Source organism: Hippopotamus amphibius, chromosome 8 (genome assembly GCF_030028045.1).
Source record: "Hippopotamus amphibius kiboko isolate mHipAmp2 chromosome 8, mHipAmp2.hap2, whole genome shotgun sequence".
Classification (NCBI taxonomy): Eukaryota; Metazoa; Chordata; class Mammalia; order Artiodactyla; family Hippopotamidae; genus Hippopotamus; species Hippopotamus amphibius.
Genome location: NC_080193.1, coordinates 16,922,408 through 16,946,909, shown reverse-complemented (window position 1 = coordinate 16,946,909; position 24,502 = coordinate 16,922,408). Strand labels below are relative to the sequence as shown.

The 24,502-nt window shown below is 48.5% G+C and overlaps 1 protein-coding gene across 1 annotated transcript in view; it reads right to left on the bottom strand.

Moving 5' to 3' along the window:
• Positions 1 to 1,230: 1,230 nt before the first annotated feature.
• Positions 1,231 to 24,502, bottom strand: part of SRRM4 (serine/arginine repetitive matrix 4) — a 145,378-nt gene continuing 122,106 nt past the window's right edge. The window contains exons 8-13 of the mRNA XM_057746815.1: positions 23,825 to 23,981; positions 10,707 to 11,011; positions 7,493 to 7,696; positions 4,108 to 4,218; positions 3,282 to 3,419; positions 1,231 to 1,516 (exon numbers count right to left, since the gene is read on the bottom strand). Of these exons, the coding sequence (XP_057602798.1) occupies positions 1,231 to 1,516; positions 3,282 to 3,419; positions 4,108 to 4,218; positions 7,493 to 7,696; positions 10,707 to 11,011; positions 23,825 to 23,981 (1,201 nt within the window). The remainder of the gene's footprint in view (positions 1,517 to 3,281; positions 3,420 to 4,107; positions 4,219 to 7,492; positions 7,697 to 10,706; positions 11,012 to 23,824; positions 23,982 to 24,502) is intronic.

Below are 24,502 nucleotides of genomic sequence, written 5' to 3'. Positions count from 1 at the left end.
AGAAATGAAGGTGGGGCTTTCCTAAGCTGAGAAGAAAATCTGGAAACCAGTGGGCGCTACAGAGCATCCAAGCCCCTCTCCCCCAGACTCTCTGGATTTGGACCTTTCCCCCAAACCTGAGCTGCCGTGCCCGTCCTGGCAAAATTCCTGAGAGGCAGAAGAGATGACTTAGGCTGAGGGTGGGTGGGTGGCTGGGGGCTCAGCTGCACTGGGTAGGATCCAGGGTGTGGCAGTCGGGGCAGTGGGGAGGGGGCAGGCAGGCGCCAACCGGAGGGTAAGGCCAGACTGGCTGGCGCTGGGGACTGGCAGCTGGCCACGGCACTGGGTCCCGTGGAATTAAGTTGTTGCCAGCTCATGGGGGTGAGGCAAATTTGGGAAGCGGGGCTGCAGACCAAGCTGTTCTGACTGTCCACTGTGTCCTTTCTCAGAGGTCTCAGGGTCCCTGTGAACCGCCAAGAGGCATTTTGTGTGAATGGTGTGGTGGCCTCTCCATGGCTGGAAATTACTGGGCTCCTCTTCCTGATCACGCAGAGATACTGGGAGCAGTAGACTGACACCCCCCTTCCCCTTTTTGCTTCTATACTCATGACCAGAGAGCCCACCTCCTACCTCCCGACACCTACTACCAAGTGAAATGTCCATGTCCCCCACTCACGTGTCCCCCTTTCTAGGACCCAGTAGCCTTCTAGCTTCTGCTCTGGCCTATGTGGAGAGCTGAAAGGCCTGACCCCATCTCCTGGGCCTGAACTGCCCTTGGCCTCTTCTGATATCCACCCCCACAGGGGCCCATATACATGCAGCCACGAGACTGAATGAGAGGAGAATGAGGGCAGGTGTGATGAATTACCACTGGCCTTCGGTATGCAGCCTGTGAGCCGTGGCTTAGCAGAACTCTCTCTACATTTTCCTGGCCAGACCCAAACTTTTGAGTCACGGACCCATCGCTTCTTACAAATCTTTGAGGTTTTTCTGTGCCAACTGAAGGTGGTTCTCTCCACATGCTCAGGCCTGAGTTGAGCCCCAGGGTGGTGTGGTGGAGGCTCCTACCAGCTCGACATAGAGGCTGAAGCCCCTGTACCTTCTTTTCCTCCTCCCCAGGAGAGCGGGAAGGACAGGGCCCAGGAGCCCTTAAGGTCTGTACCAAGGAGAAGGCAGGGTGGGCAGGGAGTGAGGGAGGCTGGCAGAGTGAAAGGGGCCCCACAGGCAGCTGGCTCAAGGGAGGGCCCTGGCTTAGCGCCTGGTGCTGGAGTAGCTGTCTGCTGAGCTGTAGCTCCTGCTGGGACTCCGGCTCCGGCTCCGGGAGCCCAGGCTGGGGCTGCGGGAGCTGCAGCTGCTGCTGGTGCGGGTCCTGCTTCGGCTGCGGGTCCTGCTTCGGCTGCGGCTGCGACTCCGGCTCCGGGAGTAGCTTCGGCTGGCTGAGCGGCTGCTGCTGCTGCTGTACCAGGAGGAGGTGCTGCTGAGGCCGCTGGACGAAGAGGGGCTGGGCCGGTAGTAGGGGATGGGGCGTTTCCGGGCACTGCGGAGACCAGAGGGAGAATGCCTCAACCCAGGGAGCACATGTCCCAGGAGACATGTCCCAGCTCCTAAGGGGAAAAAATTTCCCATACTCTTCCCTTGCAGTCCTGAGAACATCAAGGAGGTGGTCTCAGTCTAGTGATGATACGTTCTGAAAACTGATAATCTCACTTTTTTTTAAACACAGCAAGGCTGGGCTCAGAGAGGACCTCCAGCTAGCAACAGAATCGACATCTAAACTTTAATCATAGCTTTGTTTTGTTATTTTTATTTTTACTAGAACCTTCTATTTACGGTGAAGGAGGTTGATTTTTCCACTTACTGTAGTGTGTCAAGTTTCTTTTTGAAATAAATGTATGGAAGGACATATCTAGTGAAAGAAAATTAAGTAGTACACAATAATCAGACAAGGCAAAAGTGGATGATGGAAGTTTGGGAAACAGTGAATGGGTTCATCAAGATGGACTATTTGGGGCTGAGTATGGAAACCACAGAGTCTTTTGGAAATGCCACTCTCTTTATCTTAGCCTTCCTCCAAGTCCACCCCAAGGATACCTTCGAAAGTCAAGGCAGTGGTTGTAGGACTCCCTTCCTGTGTACCAGGCCCAGGCAGGGTGTTCTGTGAGACATTTGAGAAGACAACGCCATTACCCTTCCTTACTGTCTGGGGCACAAGTTCTTTTTCCTCCTTCAGGTCATTTCCAGGGAGGAGGCATGGGCAGCTGGGATCCCCCTTTCCATGTGGGTCTCTGGACTGAGTAGCTGACCCTTGGAGGACCAGGAGGAAGAACAACTGATTGTCAAGAGCCATTTTTAGGGCAGCATTCAGCCATTCTCTCCATTTCAAGGCCTGAGAAATTTGTGTCCACTCAGATCTCAGGCTTCTCTTCTAAGGCTTTTCTCATCTAAAACCGTATCTGTTACAGGAATCTTTATCCACCTAGTCTGACCATTCAGTTCATCACAGTGGCACACAGTGGTCTAGTGTTCTGCATTTAAGTTTATAAACTGCATTCGCATCTCTTTGCCCCTTTTTATTTCATCCTTATGGTACTTCTGGGCGTTATTTCCTCCAATAGTTCATGGGTGAAAAAACTTAGATTCTGGGAAGTGAAAAGACTTTCCCAGCTCACCTGGAAAGTGGCACAGCCAAGATTCTTCTCCAAAACAGTGCTCTTCCCCTTAACCACTAGGGCTCCCTTCCAGTCCTTTTGTCACCTAAGCAATCCTCTTTACCCTCTCTACACTAAGTTCAGGGTATAATTACCTATGGGTCTATTCAAGCCTTGCATCTGGGCGTGTGGGTCCAAGGGTGGAGGTCTGTTGCCATCGTCTGGCTCCACCCCCACGCAAAGTCCCGGTTCTGTTCCGTGCTAGGGTCCCCATTCCAAACCCCAAACTCATTCTACGGCCCAGTCCTGCAACCCTCGGCCCGGCCGCACCCTCAGATTCCGGCCACACCCAGTTCCTCGGGCTGGCCCCACCCCTTTGCCAGCCACTCCATTCTAGCCCCGCCCACCCCCTAGGCCCCGCCTCCACGACCACGCCCTCTTCCCGCCAGCCCGCATTGTGGATGCGGTGTGCTGACCCCCCCGAAGCTTTTAACAGAAACCTCACTTCAGTGGCTGGGGAGGTCCCTGAGCTCCCACAATCCTGAAGTCCAGTCCCAAGGAGGCCTGGGGAGAGCCTGAGGCCCCAGCGGGTGGGCGGGTAGGAAGGGAGTGGAAGTGAGGGGGAAGGTGGGTACCCCGGCCTCCGGGCCTCACCTCGTTATCCTCCGCGCCTCCAGGTGGCTCGGGGAGTCTCTCCGGCGCTTCCGCATGGGCGAGTAGGACCGACGTCTCCGCCGCGCTCGCTCGCGCTCCCGCTGCTGCGAATCCTCGCTGTACTTGGGGTCCCGCTCCCTGCCGGGGTGCGGTGCGGGGTGGTTACTGGGGAGCTGGGGCTGGCCTGGCGGTTCGGTGTGAGCGTGTGGGAGAGGAGCACTCCCTTCCTCCTTACCTTTGCTCTCCACCCCGATGGGGCAGGGGATGGGGTCTGCACGGGGACCCCAGGGAGTTGGGAGGGAAGATGACAGGTCCGTGGGGAGAGTCTGCGTGGATGGGTGCGTGCCGAGAGGGGAATTGCAGCTGGGCGTGTGTAGGGGCGTCAGCCTTTGAAGGTGGGCATTGCAGGGGTGAGGATACGGATGTTAGGTGGGCCCAGGTGCCGAGTAAGAATCAGCATTGGGGGCTCTGGATACAGGGATGAGGGCTGGGATTAAGTGTGTGAAGAGGCTGAGGGCTGGGGATGTGAGTTCTGGGGTGTGGCTGTTGGAGTGTTTGGGGCGAGTACACGAGGACGCAGGGATGTACTGGGGGCCTCACTGCCACTCCAGATACGACAAAGGGAGCCCCTAGGATGCTGAGTCATCTCCCCGGGCATAACCGGGCAGGGCTTGACCTGAGAGCAACTACCGGCTCTCGGGAGACGCTCGGGGGAGCTGAGTAGGGGAGGCGGTGGGGCAGAGGCGGACGGGAGCGAAGGAGTGGGGCCTGGGAGGCGGGGCCTAGCCTGAGGGGCGGGGTCAGTGCCTGGGGGCGGGGCCGGTACCTGCTGGGACTGTAGCGGGAGTAACTGGGGCTGCGGCGGGACCTAGAGCTTCTGCTAGGCGGGCTCCGCTTGCCAGACTTGGAGGAATAGCTGGGAGAGCGCGAGGAGGACCTGGAGGAGGGGAGACAGCCTCTGAGGGGCCTGCCGAGCTCCGCCGGGCTTGCCCCGTCTGTCTAGCGTTTTATTCAGCTGGTCCTCAGGCCTTTTACTTTTTTTTCTTTTTTGGTCCTCAGGCCTTTTTATTTCTGGAGGCTAGGCAGGGGAACCAAGCCCTTACCTGAGGATGAAATCCCCTCCCTTTTGGATGGTTAATAATAATACCAACAACTTCCTCTTATTGAATTCTTCCTATCCTCGCCACTTGTTAGCTGTGTGACCTTGGGCAGGTGATTGCACTTCTCTGGGCCACTGTTTTCTGATGTGTAAACTGGGGGTAATAGTACTTACCCTATAGGATTGTAAATTAAATGAGTAAATTAGGGTAAATTACTTAGCATCTTGGCATATAGCCAGCACACAGGAAACGTTAGCTATGATTATTATGCATTTTTCTACGTGCCAGACTTTGAACTAATGTTTTGTGTAGATTACTTCATCTAATCATCAGCACATCCTTGGGTTAGATACAACTATCAATCCCTTTCTATAGATGCGGACTCAGAGGCAGAGAGAGATGATGTAATTTGTTCAAGGTCACTCAGCTGGTAAGGGGTGTGAACTCAGGTCTGTCTGGCTACAAAGTGTTCCTGACTCCTGCTAGACCACATTGTCATGTACCTGAATTACGCACCATTTCGTCATTACGTAATTACGATGCCATTTCCTGTCTTCTTCCCTCTTGCTTATGCCTCCCACTTTTAGAGAATGACTGCCTTGGTTTCTCCACCAGTTTCCCAGGAATATCTACCCTTCTTTCTCAGTTAGTCTTTCAAAGAATTTCCGTCTCATAATTGCAGATTTGATCTGCAAGTAGTTCCTTCCAGGGCAGAGAGGGATTATGTGGCCACATCTGTGTTCAGTGGGAAAGAGGGCTGTGATGGAGTCGCAATGTCTGCTACAGGCACAGGGATGCATGGGGGGGGGACATGCTCTCATGCTCTGTTTTTGTCAGCGTTCCCTCACAGGAATGCTGGCAAAGTTTTCTAATCTATTCTTTTCCATTTGAAAAGAAGTCTTGCTCAGACCTGCCCTCACCTAGCTGTTCCTTAGTCCCTTCCTGCTTTCTTTGGTGATCATGGCGATCACCCTGGGACTCTAAGCTTACCTGCTGCCCAGGGTGATGGAAGGAGTCTGGATGAGGAATAGCTCCTCCAGTCTCAGTGCCCTGGGACAGTGTCCAGCTACGGCCCCTGAAAAAGTTGCTTTTGCCAACTTGCTCTTTGGCTATATATTGAAAGACATTATTAGAAAAAGTTAAGGTGAAACATGCTTTTGGACACTTTGAAAGGATGTCAGGCATTTCTATCCATGGTACCATGTAGTGTCGCTTTTCTGTGGAGCCATATGAGTGATTTTTCATACTTAAAAATAAAAAATAACTGCTCTTGGGCTTCCTAGGTGGCGCAGTGGTTAAGAATCCGCCTGCCAATGCAGGGGACACAGGTTTGATCCCTGCTCCAGGAAGATCCCACATGCCGTGGAACAACTAAGCCCATGTGCCACAACTATTGAGCTTGCACTTTAGAGCCCGTGAGTGCCACAACTATTGAGCCCATGTGCTGCAACTACTGAAGCCCACTCACCTAGAGCCTGTGCTCCGCAACAAGAGAAGCCACGGCAATGAGGAGCCTGTGCACCACAATGAAGAGTAGCCCCCACTCACCACAACTAAAAGAAAACCCGCGCACAGCAAAACAAGACCCAACACAGCCAATAAAATAAATAAATAAATAAATAAATAAATAATAACTGCTCTTCGAAGCAACTGGTTCAATTTTTATTTTTTTTTGTTCATAATGTAAAGGGACAATTTCCCTTTTTGCTTTGCCTGCCAGGGAGCTCAGTCACATTTGCTGTGCACCTCCATAGCAACAACAGTCATCCCCTGGTATCTGTGGAGGATTGATTCCAGGAGCTCCTGAGGATACCAAAACCTGCAGATGCTCAAGTACCTTATATAAAATTGCATATTACATTGAATACACTGGGCTTTCATAACCGGGGATGTGAAACTCCCAGATACAGAGAGCCAACTATACAGAATGGTAGGACGTGCCATTGGGACTTAACTTTCCTCCTGATTTAATTTCATTTCTCTCCTTAATATTCTTTTTGGCCTGATTTGCTTTTCTATTTCTGTTACTCTATCATGTTGAATATTTCTTTCAGCTTCCTTGCCTCCTTATTTTGAATGAACTGGTCTTGAGATAACCACCTACGTGAGCAACTGTTTTATAATTATATGGTTGCAAAAGAGGAATAGTTGGGTTGCTGTTGGAAGTTCTTGTTTGTAGAGGAAAGCTGGACTCCATGAAGCCGTGGGTTGGCTAAACTGGATGGAATCTTCCAGTTCCTGACATCTCATGTTTCTGCATTCTGCTATATCATTATTCCACATGAGAAAATCAAGCAATAACCAATGGTTATTGGAATTGTGTGATAAAATGCAAAAATGGACACAATTCTTCTCCTTGAATCCATGCCATGTGTAATGTGACTGCAGTTCCTCCCATTAAGAGGAGCATCCCTTGCATCTATCTGGATTGCTGTTGTGACTTGCAATGGCTAGGAAAACGGCCAAAGAGGTCATGTCTATTCCAAGTGGAGGCCCTGCATGCTACTGCTCCCTCTTGGAACCCTGCCATCCCCATGTGAACAAGCCCAGACAGGCCTGCTGGAAGATGTGAGGCCACATGGAGCAGAGATGAATCAGCCGGGGTCATCCAAACCAGCACCCCGAGCCAACCCACCAGCTGAAGGAAGACACGTGCATGAACCCAAGAGAAAACAGAAGAACCACTCAGCCTCAGCCCAGCCCAAACTGCTGATCCACAGAATCAGGAACTAAGGAAAGACTTATTGATAAGGATGCTACATTGGGGGGCAATTTGTATGCAGCAGAAGATAACTGATACACATGAGCTCCTCCTCTTGCCGATAACAGCAATCAAGACTGCTGTTAGGTTCTAAGTACTAAGTGTTTTGTAGTCCTCAGAACAAGCCTTCAGGGTAAGGTATGTTACAGTTTTCATTTTGCAGGGGAGGAAACGAAGGCTCAGAGAGGTTAACTGACATCCAAGGCCATCAGCAAGTGATAGACAGAATGACATTCAAACTCAAATCTGTTCCACTCCTGTCCCTCGGGGGTCAAAGGACATCCCCAGTTATCTTAACTAGCTCTCTTAGGCAGAAAGTGCTGCAGAACCAAGGTCAAAACTTCACTCACCTTTTCCCAGAGGAGGTGGATCGGCTCCTGGTGTACCTGGGGGAGGCCCTGGGGTTTGGCGATCGGGAGGAGTGGCTGGAGGAGTGGGTGCTGGCATAGGAGGAGCTGCGGGAGCACCCCCTCATGGGGGAGCTCCGGGCTGTGGATGGGACCAAACTGGACTTCTTCACCTCCGTGCATTCTGGGCATGGCGACTGAAATCCTCTGCAGAGGGGAGAACGACTGTTAGCACTGGCCTGCCTGCTGGTCTAGGGCATCTTGAGCTGATACTCACCTCCCTACCTTTGTCTCAGCTGGGGTGCTCTCAGAACCACCCCCCCGCCCCCGCATCATACTACCTCTGGGAGGACCTCCCGGACCATAGATGTTAGAGGAGCAGAGGGAGAGTGGGACACATCCCACAGGGTGCATGACTGTCATGAGCAGATCTCATGCTGGAGGATTTCGTCCCTCTCCAGTCTTTCGCAGTCCTTCTGATTATATTAATGAGAAAGCCCAGGCTGGGTACTAGTGGGTTTTTACTGTCTCTTTAACACTTGCAATCTCCCAAAGAGAGAGAGAGAGAGCAGACCTGAGACTTAGAGCCCTGGGTATGCAACTGTAACTGACCAGAATTAAATACATTGTTTGAATCATATATATTTTCACAGGTGTCTTCTATTTAGGACAAGTGATACAAACTTTCTATTTAAGATAGTACTGTAAGTTTCCTTATATTAAAAAGTGAGTTTATTACAGTAAATAAGAGTAACAGTAGTACTTGGATATGGAACGACTCAAGAATGCAATTGGTTTAAGTTTGGAAAACTGGCATATCCCATTTTGCAGATGGGGGAAATGGAGACCCAAAGAAGGGTGGAGGCTTGTTCAAACTCACCCAAAGGACAGGGTCCTGTCATAGTCTCACCTTGCCTAGAGCCATGCTGGGTTCCTGTTGGTTCTCAGTAAGGACATGTTCATTGGGATTGGGCCAAGGGTCAAGTTCAAATCACATTTATATGGTTTCATCATGACCCAGCCCCGCTCACCCTCCAGTCTCAGCTCTGGCACTTTCCTCTTGACTCCAGCCAGAATGGACTACTTGTTCCTCCTGGAATATTCCTGCTCCCTTCCTTGTCTACAGGCCTTCGAACATGCCCACTGCCTGGAACCCTGTTCCCTCCCCTCTTCACTTGACAACTCCTACTCATGGTTCAGGCTTTCAACCCCCTTAAGTCTGGGTGTGTGACCTCCAGGGTGTTATCACAGCCCCCAGCCCCAATGCCTCCCACACCCCCAGATGGCTCACTTGGTCTTATAATTGTTGTCTCCCTCCCCCACACTCGGAGCTCCCTTGGGGACAGGACTCATGTATCTTCGGACACTGTATCCCAGTACCTAGGACAGAGCCTGAGACATGACCTAGGTCATTGATAAACAGCTGTGAAACAACTAGGCTGAGCCTCTTAGCATCCTGGGCGCTTCACCCAGGATGCTGCTTTAGCATCATCTCATTTAGTCCCCCAACAACCTTAGGAAGTTGGCACTATTATTACCCCTAATTTAGAGAGAAGACTCAGAAGGGTCAGTTGCTAGCTCAAGGCAACGCGGAGTCTCAGACCCTGATCTGTCCAGCCCCGAAGCCCATATCCCTGCTACCTAGCCAGCCCCTGGCTTTACTGTCTGTGGTTCCCCTCATTTAGAGCTGATGTCTCTTCTACTCCACCCTCTGCTCATAGCTGACGTGACATAAATAGCCATGGATTTAAAGATCATTTATATCTCACAGTGAAAGGCTGTGTCTAAATTATTTAATTCGGCTGTCCATGTAGCTCAGATTAATCAGGTAGCTGCTAAATGCCGTTCAGGCTTAACTCCAGTTCTGGGGACAGATCTGTGTTTCAGTCCTGGTGCCGGCCCTTATTAACTGAGTTTCTTAGCTACTCTGAGCTTCAGTTTCCCCATCAGCTAAAAAAGAATTATAACAGTAGCTATCCCTTTAGGAAGATATGGAAAGCACCTGGCATGGTAGCTAGCATTTAGTCAGGGCTCCATAAATAATAGGTGCTATGATTATTACTGCTGTTATTTTTGTTATTGCTATTCTCAGCGTTTCCTGCATAATGACGCTGAAGTAAGCTTGGGTGTGAACTGAGGCCAGGGATGTCCTGCGGCAGGCAAACGCATCCCTCTCTACCCTCTAACCCCTAGTTACTACCAATCTTTACTGTCTCCATAGCTTTGCCTTTTCCAGAATGTCATGGAGTTGGAATTGAAGGGTATGCAGGCTTTTCAGATTGGCTTCTTTCAAATAGGAACATGCATTTAAGTTTCCTCCATATCTTTTCATGGCTTGATAGCTTGTTTCTTTTTAGTGCTGAGTAATATTCCATTGTGTGTTATGTCCCACAGTTTATTTATCCATTCACCTGCTGAAGGATATCTTGATTGCTTCCAAATTTGGGCATGAATAAAGCTGCTATAAGAACACCCACGTGGGAGTTTTTGCATGGACATAAATCTTCAATGCATTTGGGAAAATACTGTGGTATATTTTTAAACGACAGTGACTTTAAACGTTAGACTTTCTCCTGTGATTACTGGTAAAACTGACATCTGTTTTTTTCCTGCCCAGCCTCCATCCCTCCTCCTGATAACAGTACCCTGCTTTTGCTTCAGAGAACCAGACCTATCCCAATTTTAGTGTACATGGGAAGACTCATTAGCCCTGATGGTAGCATGTGACAGATTCTAGCCAAGAACACAGCATCTTCTGGGCAGTGTGATTGGTCTAGGGTGGGCAGATGACCCAAGCTGGGCCAAGCAGAGTCAATAAGGACTTGCCCTGATATTTTGCTAAAATTTTGGGGAAAGAGGCATTTTCCTTCCATTGGCTGGCTAGACCAATAGAATGTTAACCACGTGGCATATTTACCAGTGCTTTGGGAGGATCTGCTTGAGAATAAAGCCAAGAGAGAGGGAAGCAGAGCTGAGAGATGTAATAGGAAAGACAGATTCCTGATGACTATTTTTGAGATCCTGGATCCAGCTATACCTGAAGCGGATATCCTTGGATTCTTTTTTCAAAAATTATGCTGATTTCTCTCTCTCTCCCTCCCTCTCTCTCTCTAATAAAAGACTCCTGGGTTGCAGTGTGTGTGTGGTATAGTGCTAGAGTGAGAGACAGATGGTGGAGCTCAGGCAGGACCCCCTCCTCCCATCCAGGTGCACTGACCTTGACTCTCTGCCCCTGCTGGTGGGGGAGAGATTCTCCAAAGTGGCTCCCTTGTTCTGGGGTGAGGAGGTGGTGAAGGAGTTCCCTGAATCAGAGGTGTTGCCGCTGTTGGGGTCCCGGCTCTTGCTTAGGCCCACAGTGGGGCTCCCCTTCTCCTGACCCCGAGACCTGGCTGAGCTGATCTGCATGGAGGGTGGCGAGGAGGTGTCATTGCCTGAGTCATACTCCTGGGAGCGTCCTCGGGAGGTGGTGAGCGGGCTGGCTGTTTTGGTAAAGAGGTCAGCAGCAGACCCCGACCCAGTGATCTGAAAGCAAAAACACCCGTTGGACACTGCTGAGCGCTGGGCCTGTGGGCTGTGTCTAAATAACCAAGAAATGTTTACCATCATGATGCACTGTAACGAAAGGAAAGAGAGAGAGGAGAGGAAAGAAGAGACGCCAAAAAACAAAAGCACAAATTCCTGAAAGAATACCACAGAAAGGAGATCTTTTTTTTACCCCCTGCTAGGATAACTGGAAGATTTAGGTATCATGCAGAGAAAAAGCATGCGATCCAGATGAAACAAAAGAAAAAGAAAATTATACAAAATTTAATTTCTAATGAATTAACTCAAACAAAAGAGACAACTTAAGAGAAGGGGGCGGGGTGTAAACACCCTTAACCTAAAACAACAATAAAAATAAAGAAAAGTCGGGGGAAAGAAAGGAGGCTATGGGCCTGAAAAAATATATCTTGAAACTTAAAAAACAAAAAAAGGAGATAAAGCCGAAATTTAAAACATCAACCAAATCCTCAACGAATTTGACTTTTTTTTTTTTAAAGAAAAAGTTGCCTGAATAGAACCCTAAACAAATATCACATGGGGAAAAGAAATGAAATAAAGATGAGAGTTTTTTCTTAATATAAAGTCAAGGCCACAAAATGATATTTTAGTAGTTTTCAACTAAAGGGGAAAAGAAAGGGTGGGGGGACAAAAAAAATGGAAGTCAAATCGTCTGACTGAAAACAAATGAAAAAAAAGTTCTCTACGGATATTTGCGTGTGTCCTTTTCCCCCTGGAGAAGGTAGCTAAGGCTCTCGAGTGGCTTCTAATAAATTCTCTCATGTCTTTGCGGATTATATCCACTTACCAAGCAAGAACTCCTCCTTTAGTAGGTAGGTAAGGTGTAAGAGAAAGGGAAGAGCGGGCAAGGTGAGTCCATCGTTAGAGTCGCAAATGACAAGAAAAAACACACACCTTTCTGTACATCCTTACACTTGGCCCTGAACTTTGGGTTTGGGGTTTTCAGTGTTCTTGACAGGAGAAGCATCACTTCTGCTTGGCTTTCTCAGTAGGGGGACCTCAAGCCATTAACGCTAACCTTGTCAGTCCCTTAATGCCCAAGTTGGATCAAGAAACCCTTGCTGACAATGCAGATGGCGGCTAGAGTTCTCATCAGTCTAAGGTGTCAAGATGGGGGTGTGGCGCACAGGGAGGGTGTGCTTACAACAAATGGTTTTGGGAGGGGCTTGGAGATTTGGTGTGGGGGTGACTGGGAAAGAGGAGGGGTCCCCAGGATCCTGGGTGGGGCCGATCTAGGATGGATGAAGGAGTGGAGGAGGACATGGAGCGCCGGCCCTCGGGAAGGTGATGGTGTGTTTAGAAGCACAATGGATGGTTTTCTTTATACGTTCAGACCAGTCTTATGGGATGACATAGTGGGTTCGGTTCTGGTCCCCATCATGCTTAGCTGTCGGCAAGATGGACCTCTGCCCCGGGTCTACTCCAGCGATAACCATCCCCATGCAGTGAGAAATCTGTGGGGCTGAGAAGGCACCACCTGGAAACCACACCCCCTGAAATGACTCTCTGGGGACCTGAAATCCCAGAATTTCAGGTGTGCTTCAAGTGTGCTTCAAACTGTGCTTCAAGTGTGCACATTACTAGGTCCAAGTGTAGCTATCTGAACAGAAGTTGAATGTTCAGGCTTAGGTGTTCGTGTGCTTATTAGGTGGGAGGTCCATCATGGTGTTGGACGGTGCACGGACTAGCGGGGGGGAGGGAATGGGAGGGGCCAGGGCCTCAGGGTAGATTCTCCCTAAACTGTCAGGTCCTGGTCTGGCATTCTGAGGGGTCCAAGATTCTAAATCCAAATCTGACTTTCCAGATCATTTCAAAGGTGCCAAGATAGGAGAGCATATTTCACCTAAGTGTGCTGGCTTGATTTATAAATATTCACATATATAGTGTGTGGCTCTCCATCTATACTCTTGTCCCAGGCCCTGTAAATACTAGTGTAGGCCTTAGCGTCAAAAGCCTGCTTCCCCCGCCCAGTTTCTCCCACGCACCTTGGGTCTAAAGAAGGGGGACTTCAGGGCTTTCTTAAAGGAACCATTTCTGCCTTCTCAGCAATTGGTCATGAGGGTGAGATACAGAGACACCAAAACTGTGAGAATAACTGTGATGACTCCACACGCTCAGGATGTCAGCGCCTGGAGCTGGGGAGGCAGGACTTCCTTTGTGGAATCTCACAGGAGGCTTTGCACACAGACAAGGTGATGGTCCAGCTTTGCCAAGTTCCACCCAGTGCGGCTGCCACTGTACCCACTTGACAATCTGGGTAGCTCTGCTCTGGGACAAGGGACCTCAAAATAAGGTTGCTCAAGTGGGGTTTTCTAGTGTGAGACTTCTTTAAAAGTTAAAGAACTTTTTCCATTCAGCTCCTTTTTGTCTTCTGGTTTGCAGGTTAGATGCCGTATTTTTCCCACTTCTGGGAGCTCAGTGGCTACATGTGTATTGCCACCACCTCTGTCAGGAATGACAAAGAATCATGCCAGGCAATTGGACCCTGGGACCTGGGCTCTCAGCTGGGGCTTGGTCTGGGGATGGGCTCATGGAACCTTTGCCTCAGAGATGGTAAGTGTTTGGTAGTCAGTGTCTCAGTGTCTCACAAGTGACTCAGGTAAGCCCTGCCGGGAGGGAACCAGGCTGGACTATGAACATAATGGTTTCCATTATCTTGTGGCTTGCTACCTGGAGGCATCCAATCTGGGCCTTTCTCTGCCCAGGTACTTGTTTCCACCTTGATTACTAATTTCAAAACATATGTCCTGGTGCATCAAGAGTCCCCAGGGGAAGGATTTCCTGAATGTAAGGCCCCTGGGGGCTAGTGGATATAGAAGGGGACTTTGCCTTTTTCACATGCTCAACCCCACACACTGAGCTCAGAGGGACACTTTCACAGTGTCTCTACCAGACCATGACCAATATCCACGTGTAACTTGTGTGATCAGAACTGAGAACTCTATAAGGCATCATGCTTTTCCAATATCACTAGAAAACAGAGATAAACATACTACTGAAATATCCTCATTGGGTTGACCCTGGTGCCTGCAAATACCAACCTCTGCTGCTTGTTCAAAAGTCCCATTTCTTTGGATGAATCTAATTTCTTTGACATGCATGGCAATATGCTTTACAACCCAGCCCTGTGTCCTTCACAAACCTCATCTCTTCCAAACACCTCCCTTCCCCACTCTGGCCCCCACAACCTTAAGCCAATCTATTAGAAAGTTTTCTTGGTTCTGCCACCACATCTTGCTCTCCCAACCCCAGGCCATTTGCATATGCCATTTCCTCTGCCTAGAATGTTTTCCCCCTCTTCCTCACCTCACATAGCTAAGTTTATTTATCCTCTAGTTTACAGATCACCTCCTCTTGAAAGCCTTCTCTGAGCCCCAGGCCTGGATAGCACAAAACTCTCTATTTCATTCATTTTTTCATTCACCCTTTCATTCATTCACTCATTCAAAAATGAGCGGCTTCTGCCTGAGACAGCATTTTTACTGCAGGTTGGGGGTAATTGCTTGATTTACTGCCTGTCTCCATCTGGGCTGAAAGTTGGGGTCTTGAGGCCAGCTCAGGGCTGGGAGTGTGAGCCAGAGAGAACCTCTAGAATCAAGTTTTAGGTCCAGACCAGTGGCAGAGAGAAGGAATGCCCTCTGCTTTTCCTCCTGGCCCTCCTCAGGCCTAGGACCCTCAGAGAAAGCACACGGGCTCAAACTACAGGTGCTCAGCAGCATGAGTTCCAGGCTAAGGTGAGAATTTCCCGACCTGAGGAGCCTTCCAGATGAGACAAGAGGTGCTGGGTCTCCTTCCTTCCTTTTTCACCTTCTGCTATTCTGGAAGCTCAGGTTATAAGGTGAACTGGGTCTGTCCTCTTGCACACAACAGGGCTGCTGGCCCATGCAGTGACTTTGTCCGGGTGCTAGAACGGTGGTCCTCCTGGGTCAGGAACTTGAAAACGGCACCCCCCTCTGGCCACACAAATTGGAAAAAAGATACATCTTTCTTGGGGCCGAAGCAGCCCCATGTCGGTTTTCACAGCTGGCTGGACAAATGGAGGGTCGGTGGGGTTTAACTCCAAGGCCAGTCACCCTTGGACAGGGCACAACTAGCATAGCATGACATGCCTAGCAGGTCCTAAAGACACAAATCTTCTTGCCCCGTGTGACCTGCTTTAAGGATTGTTTCCTTCTGCTGATCTCTACTTGGTTTCATCTTTACCAGTCTTGATGGCCTCTGTCTGTTTTCAGGAGATAGAAACATTTTCATAAACTCCTTAGGGATGTCTGGTTTGTTTAATGGCCTCTAGCCTCAGATTCCTCCTTTTCCAGAGCTCTTCATTCACCCCACACCAGAGGAGGAAAGGGGGCCAAAGGCAGACTGGGGTGTGTGTGTGTGTGTGTGTGCAAGAGTGCATGTGTGAGTGGGAACCTGCATGAATGTGTGTGCACGTGTCAGTGCGCATGTGTGCATGCATGCACGTGTGAGTGTAAGCATGCATGCCTGTGTGTGTGTGCACATGTGAGTGCGTGCGTGCATGTGTGAGTGTGTGCATGTAAGAGTGATGCCATGATAATGAAGAGGAGACCTTCCAGTCAAGGACATTATGACCGGCAGACAACAGAGGCCTCTGTGCTCTCGCCTCCCACTTCTAAGTGTCTCCTTGCTCGTCAGATGCTCACTCCCACTCTGCCAAGGAGGATGCAAACTGTTGCCCACTGGACGCTGACATGACAGGATGGTTCCCCCACGCTCCTCCCTGTCTCCTCATTTTGATAACAGGGCTCTCACAATTCATCTTCTTCATCCGTTGGGAATTTCTCTTCTATGCACGTAAACGCTCTCTGCCCCCGTATCCTCAGCTTAGCTGTGAGACGGTCCTTAAGAGGCCCGCAGGGAGGAGTCATCCTAGACCCACTTTTGTCCAGGAACAATGCCCTCATAGTCCCCGGGACCCCTGCCTAAGACCTGGGACCCTCATACCGGGCCTCTCTTCTTTGGTCCACTCTGACCCCTTCCTCCATCTCAGCCTTGCCCTTCCTTTCACGTCTTCACAAAGGCTTAATTTTGGGACTTGGCACAAACATTCAACCCCTGTAAGATTTGCTTAATCACCAAGGGAAATAACACCTGTCTTCATATGGTTCTCCTAGAAATTGAGACAGGAATTTGAGTGCTGGCAGTTTATTTGAGGGCAAGGAACCTCTGTAGGGAAGTGGGGCAATGAGCAGGGGTGAGGAGGAGCTGGGGGAAGATCTGTTATCAAGCCAGCTGCCACAGTGGGTGTCTGGAGGACACTCAGAGCCAGGGCAGAGCTGGCTCCAGAGTTAATTCCAACCAAGGAAGGAGCTGGGATATTTATACACCAATGGGTTAAAGGCTGCACCTAAGGGGTATCAATTCTCTAGTAGCTCCAAACTGCCACCCAGCCAAGCAAAGCGGTCTTTGGTAGCCAGAGAACATTACCTGGAAGCTGGAGGCTAGCCGTGTGTGAAGTGGGGAGGGGGAGGGGATATAAAAGGACAATGTCTGTCTCAACAGCCCAAATCACCGCTGGAAAACTGACAGGCCAAGCTATGCTTTGTTTCAGATATGCTTTCTTTAGCCCACTTACCAGCTAAACACATTTATGCTGGACAATAAATTTGAATGAATTGTCAACATTGTAAAGTGGGGCAGATTCACATAACAACCCGTTTCTAGTTCATGCTGAAAAATAAGAGGATCTGGTGAGATTGAGTCAATGTTCCTGCCTGGTAATAACTGCTTGTGAGTAATTGCAACTGCGCCTTTTAGATGAGGCACGAGCTCTCCTGGCCCCAGGCCTTATGGGGTCCCTGTTACTTATATCTATTAGCTGCCTGGCCCCTGAGACATCTAAGCTTGTGACTCTCCAGTCTAAGTGTTTACGGCTACCCGGATCTATCTGAAAGCAGCACAAACACAGCGCATCCTGTATGTTCCATCTCTCCTTTCCATCTTCCCCATCTCTGCCTTTTCAAACCTTCTTGGACTTTGTTAATGAAAGGAACCAGGAGACCAGAGCCGTGAAGCCACAGCCATACCCCAGAGCTATGATAAGCTCTTCCTTCTGGGTCAGGATTGCCAATCTCAGATTTTTTTAAGGACAAACTGCTTTTCACAAACTCATGGCCATTGGGAGAAAACAAATGAATTCCCTTTATTCTTTTAGCCCCCGCCAATGTGAAGCTCCAGTTTTTGTTTTTTGTTTTCTTTTGAACTCATAAACTTGCCTCTTCTCCTTTTTCCTTAATATACTTAGCGTCAACACTTGGGTTTTTCTAATAAGTAATTAAATCCCCCCACCACGAACTCCAGCTCCTGGTGTTTCACTGGGAGTCTCTCTCAGCCCTCCAGGGAAGCCGGCACTGTTATTTATTGTTTTTGTTTCAAATCATTATTTAATCAAGAACCGGGAAAAAAGGCAACCTCTCACTTACACTTCAAAATTTAATTTCAGCTGAATTCCGAGATCAAGAGGCAGCACGGCCTAATAGGTTACAAAAATACAATCAAGAAGAGAATTCCAATTAAACTGAACAAGTGCATTTACTGAGCTTCAAATGGCCCCGTGGAGAGAGATGGCTATAAATTTGTTTTCCCTCCCTGCCATATGGGGGACTGGAAATTCTCATGTGAATGTAGAGCTGCATGGCAGAGCTTTTAGCTAGAGGGTTCTGGTTATTCCCTTTTTTTTTACACCCCTTTGTTTCACAAAGACATTAAGTTTATTTTCCTGGCTATTGTTCATCTTCCCTGCACACTAATTAGGAAGACAGCAACATAATGGACTCATTGACCTGTTAGGAGTTCATCTGAGAGGGGGAGGGATAGAGAAAGATAGGGATCTGCTGAGGACGGTGGGAAGATGACAAAGTCCTTTAGGGCTGGGGTGGTCCCACAGGGCTGTGCACTGAAGTTGACCTTGGGCCCAGGGACGTGGTCTGGCCTCCTCTCTCCTTTCCTCCATCAGGAAGCTGGAGGGGACCAGCAGTTTCAACCTCATCATTTCTCGGAAGCCCCTTTTGATGGCCCTTAGCCCACCTGTTCTCAAAAATTTCTACATGGATCCAGTTAGGCAAAATTTTCACCAGTCCAAATTGAAATGAGGAAAAAAAAAAGATTCAATGGAATGAGTTTTTCATCCAACTAAATGCATTTGATTTAACGACTCATCCTTTCTTCTGAGGCTATGTCTATTCTTCCTCTTTAGATGGTAAATGTCCCTTTCATTATAGAAAATGGTGGTTTTCTTCTTCCTGTCCTTGTTTGGCAAAAGTAAAAGTTGACAATGCTATTCCATTTTCCATTTAAAAAGAATAACTGGTCCCACAAATGCCTGAGTCTCACGGCCCCCTTCTTCTGCATTTTAGTCCTCTCTTCTCTAAACTACGATGAACGGCATTGGATAGTGAGTCTCCTGGTTTGATCAAGAGCTCAAAGGCTTTTGCAGAGTAGACAAGAACCTGGGTCAGAAGTGGGAAGACTAGACCCTCCATATATGCATATATGTTCCCTCACTGTCTGCAAAATAGGAGGCATATCCTGCCATTCTCTGTTCTGAAGTTCACCTTAGATGTTGGATATGATTAAGCTTTTTTGAGGCCAGAGATACTTCAAAAACATCATGTCTGGGTTTACCGGGAGCAAGTTTAATTAAGCCATTATGATGACAAATCATGACACTGCAACTATCATATATTGAGCATTATGTCCCAAGCATCAGGCTAAGTTTTGCTCACAGAATAGATGGTGCATGAGGGCAGAAACCTTGTCTGTCTTGTTCACTGCTATTTACCCAGTGTTTGGCACATAGTAGGTGCTTAATGCATATCTCAAAAAATGAATGGATACCTTGTCTCACTCCACCTTCACAACTACTCTATGAAGTAGGTGTGCTTATTAGTTAAAGGTACAGATGAGGACAGAGAGGCCCAGCAAAGTGAAATGACACAAGGGAAGTCAAGTAATTAAGCACCTGGACTCTGAGGGTAGACTTCTGGGTTGGAATCCTAACTTCTCCATTTAATAGCTGCTGTCGTTTTTTCTTTGTAAAATGAGGATGCTAGTGGAAGCTCCCTTGAAAGGCTATTATAAGAAACACGAGATGACACATGTAAAGAATTCGGCCTAACACCTGGCACATAGTAGGTGCTCAGGAAGCATGAGTTATGGTTGTTACCCAGTCTCACAGGGAGATGTGATCAAGAACTCTAGAGTATCTGAATCTGCTCCAAAGCTCTTGTCTTCATCACCATCCTCTCCTGCTTCCTCCTGTTCACAAATTTCATGAGGTCCTCTTTTATGGAGCCCAAGTTCTGCATTTTCTTTTTTTTTTTTTTTCCGTATCTGTGCAGGTTTTTGTTGGCAAAGGTTATGCAGCAATTGTTGGCTCGCTGGAGACAGAAGGAGGAGAAAAGGAGCCTGCCCTCTCCTGGGTCTAATTTCAGTCTTGATCGGTCTCCTTTAGAGTTCCCCTCCAGTTAGGGCAGACTTAACAGAGGACCCCCTGCAAGAGGGATAGGGCTTGGCCAAAGCCTGGGGCCACGAACCTCTTTATCATCTAGTTGGCCCTCTGGCTATCCGAGTAAGCTTCTGAGATACAAGCCATGACTTATACCAGCTCCCTTTCCTCCTAATTAGGCTACCTACCTAAGTCACTTGACCTCTCTGAGCCTCAGTGTTCCCATCTAAAAAGTGGTGATAATGATGGCACCTAACTCAAAGAACTGTTTTGTGTATCAAATGAGAAAAAAAAAAAAAACAACCTGTATAAAGTATGTGTCAGTGTCTGGTGCATAGTGGCATTTACCCTTCCCTTTATTCATCAGCTACCTCAATTGTGTGAACTCCTACTCATTCTTCAAAGCCCAGCTCACATGCTCCTTTATTTGTAAAGTCCTCTCAGACACCAAGATCTCTTAGACGTTGTCTGGTCCTTCCTCTGTGGTCCTACTACATAGGGTGACATTCAAAATATTCAGCAGTTGGTTGAGTGTGGGTACTGCCCCATCTGAAGGTAACTGGCCTTGGCACTGAAGGGCTACCAGGTATCACTGTTTAGCTGCTGGACTGTGAGGTCCAGAGGTACCAGAGGAGGGAAGGGATGGCTTTGTTGACTGGGGGGTAGGTGGTGATGGAGTCTTTTTATCAACTGGTGTGCCTGTATTGAATATTTGAACAACAGAGGAGGTACTAGTGCTCATGGACTCAGTCTCAGGCCTAATGATCATGCTTATCCTACTGTATTGCAGCCTTCTGTTGACAACTAGATGGTGAGCTCTGGGATTCAGGAAGCCTGTTTATTCATCTCTCTGTCTCCCTAATACCTTGAACAGAGATGACTGAGTGTAGATAGGGAACGAATGAGGCCATGAAGGATTCACTCCTTGGGACCCTCCATTTGGATTTGGGCTCTGACCAAGCAAGAGGGCTTCAGGTTATCTTTAGCTCACCAACTAGGAGTTTAATAAGATGCAATTTGCATATTCATATATGTAAATAATCCCTCTTGATATAATGTGCCCATGCTTGATTTTTAAGCAGCTGTGCATATGGGATGCCAACCATGGAGTGTGGCAGGAACCATGGCACAGGAGACCCCTCACGCTAGGGCGCCTGTTCACCTCCAGCACCTCATCTCCCGTGCTGAAATTCTGTCTCCATCCTGACTCCAGCCTTCATTTCCTGCTTCCATTGGCTAGTTTCTCAGTTGTCACCTCCTCCGCCCTAACCTAACCCTAACCCCAGTTCCCTTCCCTGCCTGCCTACCTCCGGCCCCATCTCAGCATTCACTGTTGAGCATTGTCTATTACAGTTTTCACCTTGTCTGTCTTATAAGAAGACTCAGGCTGTTTCTTATTCACTTGATCCTGAGAGCCAAGTCAGCGCTGACCCTTTATAGATGCTTAGTAGATAATTGGTAGATTTGAACAAGTGATGGAATGGGTGACTCAATGACAATGACTCTGCTGTTCTCTTTAGCAGAGAGCTTGGAAAAATCTTGGAGCCAGGACTCTTGGAAAACCTTTGGTCCAACCTGGTATCCTCTTCCATCCCTACCTGTGCAGGAGAGGGGATGAGAAAGAGCCCAGCGTGGAGAGCGCTGGGAGGACCAGACTTGGGGGGCATCTGATGCCCCCAGGAGTCAGGCAGCCACGAGCAAGGTGGGGCTAGGCATTTGGGCTGCAGCTGCCATCACGGATGGAAGGAAATTGAAAGCAGGGGAAGCAGGGTTTCTAGCTGTGGTCTCAACTCATCCACAGACTAAGCTGAGCCTGGAACCATTCTACTACTACTACTACTATTGTTGCTACAACTATTACTATTCCCATTGTTAATACTGCTGCTTCTTCTATCCACCGCCAGCGACCTAGCACCTACCACTCCCCTGTTAGAGTCTGAAAGTCTTACATACATTGAGTCATTGCATCCTCTTATGAGGTAGGTCTTATTATTATCCTCATTTTGCAGACCTGGAGAAAACTGAGGCATGGAGAGTTTATGTAACTTGCTCAGGGTTCCACAGTTGGAAAATACAGAGCCAGCATCTGGAATGTTGTCCTCATAACACCTGCTACTATTTGCTGATTTTTGCCCCGTGCCAAGCATGTCGGGCTCAACTATTAGCAAAATTACTCTGCTTTTGTCCCCCAAACAAGGCTTTTGAAGAAGAGGTTTATTATTTGCTTTTTTTTTTTTTTTTTTTAACAGATGAGGAAACTGCAGCTGAAAAAGGTTTAAGTAACTATCCCTAGCTCGGAGCCAGGATTTGACCACATAATCATAATCCCTTGTTTTTAACAACTCTTGACTTGCCATAGCCTATGGAAGTCACTTCTCTCCTGTGAGTCCGAGTTCTCTTTTTGGAATCAGGGCCTTGAGTTAGGTGAGCTCTTAAGGCCTCTGCCTTCTAGGTATGGGTGAGCTTTCTGTTCTTCTAATAGGGTTGGAGCAGAACCAATAGCTGATCCAGTACCTCACTCACTGGTGTCGGAGGACCACAATTTTTGTGTGTTGGGGGGTGGTCCACATTCAGCTTTTTGCAATATCTTGGACCTGACCAGTTAGGAAACCATTCCAGGTGAGAAAACATAAGGCAGTTGCTCCCAATGGCACGTTTTAATGAGGGTCAGTTAGCCACTGAATGGGCTTCAACAAATACCATGACCAGGGAGATTGAGGGGCTTTTACTAATTTAAAACCATGTTTTTCACCTCTCATTGCTTGTATTTTAAATTTATTTCTACCTTTGAAACAATTCCTTTGGGACACAAGTGTGTTAATCATGCTCATTTGCTGTTTGAAGAAGCTGAGGCTGGGAGGGGCAAAAGGATCTGTCCAGCCAAGCCAAGAACTGGCCCCCAGGCCTCCGGACTCTCTGCCTCCCTGGGAAGAACTTCCATAGGACATTCAGGGAGGAGAGAATGCAGGTGAGCATTTTCCATCTGCAAATATCCAGCAGCTACAGGTATCTCTACAGAAAAAAGGCCTGGGGTGAGCTGTGGATGGTTCTGGGTAGGCAGAGGATTTGGGCAAAATTAGACTTTGGTGATACAGGGTGCCTTGACTGGTAAAGAAGAATTTCTCAGAATGCACTGCAGATACAACTATTGTGTCAAACAGACCCAACCAGTGTTTACCATCATCTTCTCTTCCCTGACCTCCCAGCAAGAACCCCTGAGCTTTTCCTTACTTCCACCTCATCCTTTCTAAGGGAACAGCTCTCTGAAATCTTCAGATCCATGCCCAGCTAGAGGAGACAGGTCCCATCCCAGCTGTCAACTGCAAGCATAGGCTATACCAGTGTTGAATCTCCTTCTGTTTGCGTGTCTGTCCCTTTAGATTCTACAAAAGGCTTTCACATTCTTTCTTTTATTGGATATCCCACACAATCCCACATGGAAGTGGTATTATTTCAAATTTACCAATAAGAAAACAGAGTTTCAAAGAGGTTAAGTGACTTTCTCAAAGCTGCACAACTAGAAAGTTGAGTTCAGACCCAACTCCAAATCCCTCGCTCAGGAAACCTCCTGGCATCAAACTGTCTCAGGTCGCATAGCAGCCCCTCCTTGCTGACCCGAGGGACTGCTGCATGATCCCACTCAAGGCCAGTTTCTCAACTGGATTCGCTCTTGCTTTGCTCTGTGGCTCCACTCCAGACCTTAGCCTCTCTGAGCACTGGCTTTTCTGTCCCACCTGTGGAAGGGACTAGTGAGGGCAGCTGTGTCCTCAACTCCCTGAGACCTCGTGTGGACACAAGAGGTCAAGTGCTATCAGCTCCTCGGAGGGAAAGTCTCGTATACATTCAAGGCCGAGTTTACACAGGTGAAATCAAACCCCAGCTGCTCATCCGCGCTGCAGCCTAGCTGTCAAAGATGCAGACTTCATCACAAAGCTGCAGTACCTCTGTTACATCAAAGATCCCCTCTTTTCCTTCTTTCCCAAAGAAACCTCCTACAGTGTCTCACACATGCCTTCCTGCAGCTATCACCCTGGAGGCCAATATGTATTTTCAAAATCCCCTTGATAAACAGCCTGGGTGTTTCAGGTTTTTCCTGTCCCCCCACACCCCCACTTCGCAAGTCCCCAAGCCGAGTGCTGCCAAAGGCTGGCGAGTGACCATTTGGTTAATCAATAAGGAGGTCTGAAACCATTGGGATATGTGCCCGAAACTGAATTAACGTGTCATACACTGCCCTGAACTTGTGCCTCCACCTCCCCCAAGTGTCATGGCCAAGAATGGCAGAGGAGGCTGTGCAGAATACTTACTACACCCCTGGCTGCCAGGAAGCTGAGCATCTGGAGGGGCTGGCTGGGCGGGGGGCTGGTCCGGGCCTCGGGGCTGGCCTTGCCGTGGGTCTTGGAGCAGCGGCGAGAGTGCCTTCGGCGGGACTTCCGTCCTTCCTCAGGGGACCGGCCGCGGTGCCTGGGTGCAGGGGAGAGAGACCTGAGGGTCTTTTGATGGGGAGCATGGCAGAGAGGTGATGGAAGGACCAACAGGCTTGAGGACAACAGAGTGTGTTTGGGTGTGTCTGTATGAAGCACGTGTGTATCCAGCCACCCAGCCACCCATACATTCACTCACTCTCTCATTTGTTCATTTGATAAATGTTTATTCATGTACCTGGCACTGCTTTGGGGGCTGGGCATGCCGCTGTGAAGACAGAAAGGGTCCCTATCCTGATTCAGTTTCCTGTCCTTTGTGAGCCTGGGTGATTGTCTGTCTGCTTGCCTGTCTGTGTCTGTGACTGTGCGTATGTCTGGGTGTGTCCATCTGTGTTTTCATGTGTTTGTCTATAAATGTAACTGCTTATATCTGTGCGTCTTTGTGTATATGACTTTACCATCTGTGAAACAGAGGCATCTTATTGACTGTCACCCAAAACTTTTGAAAAAAAAAATCTGACAAAAATGACAAAGATGCCTTCTGCAAGCTTGTCATATCTA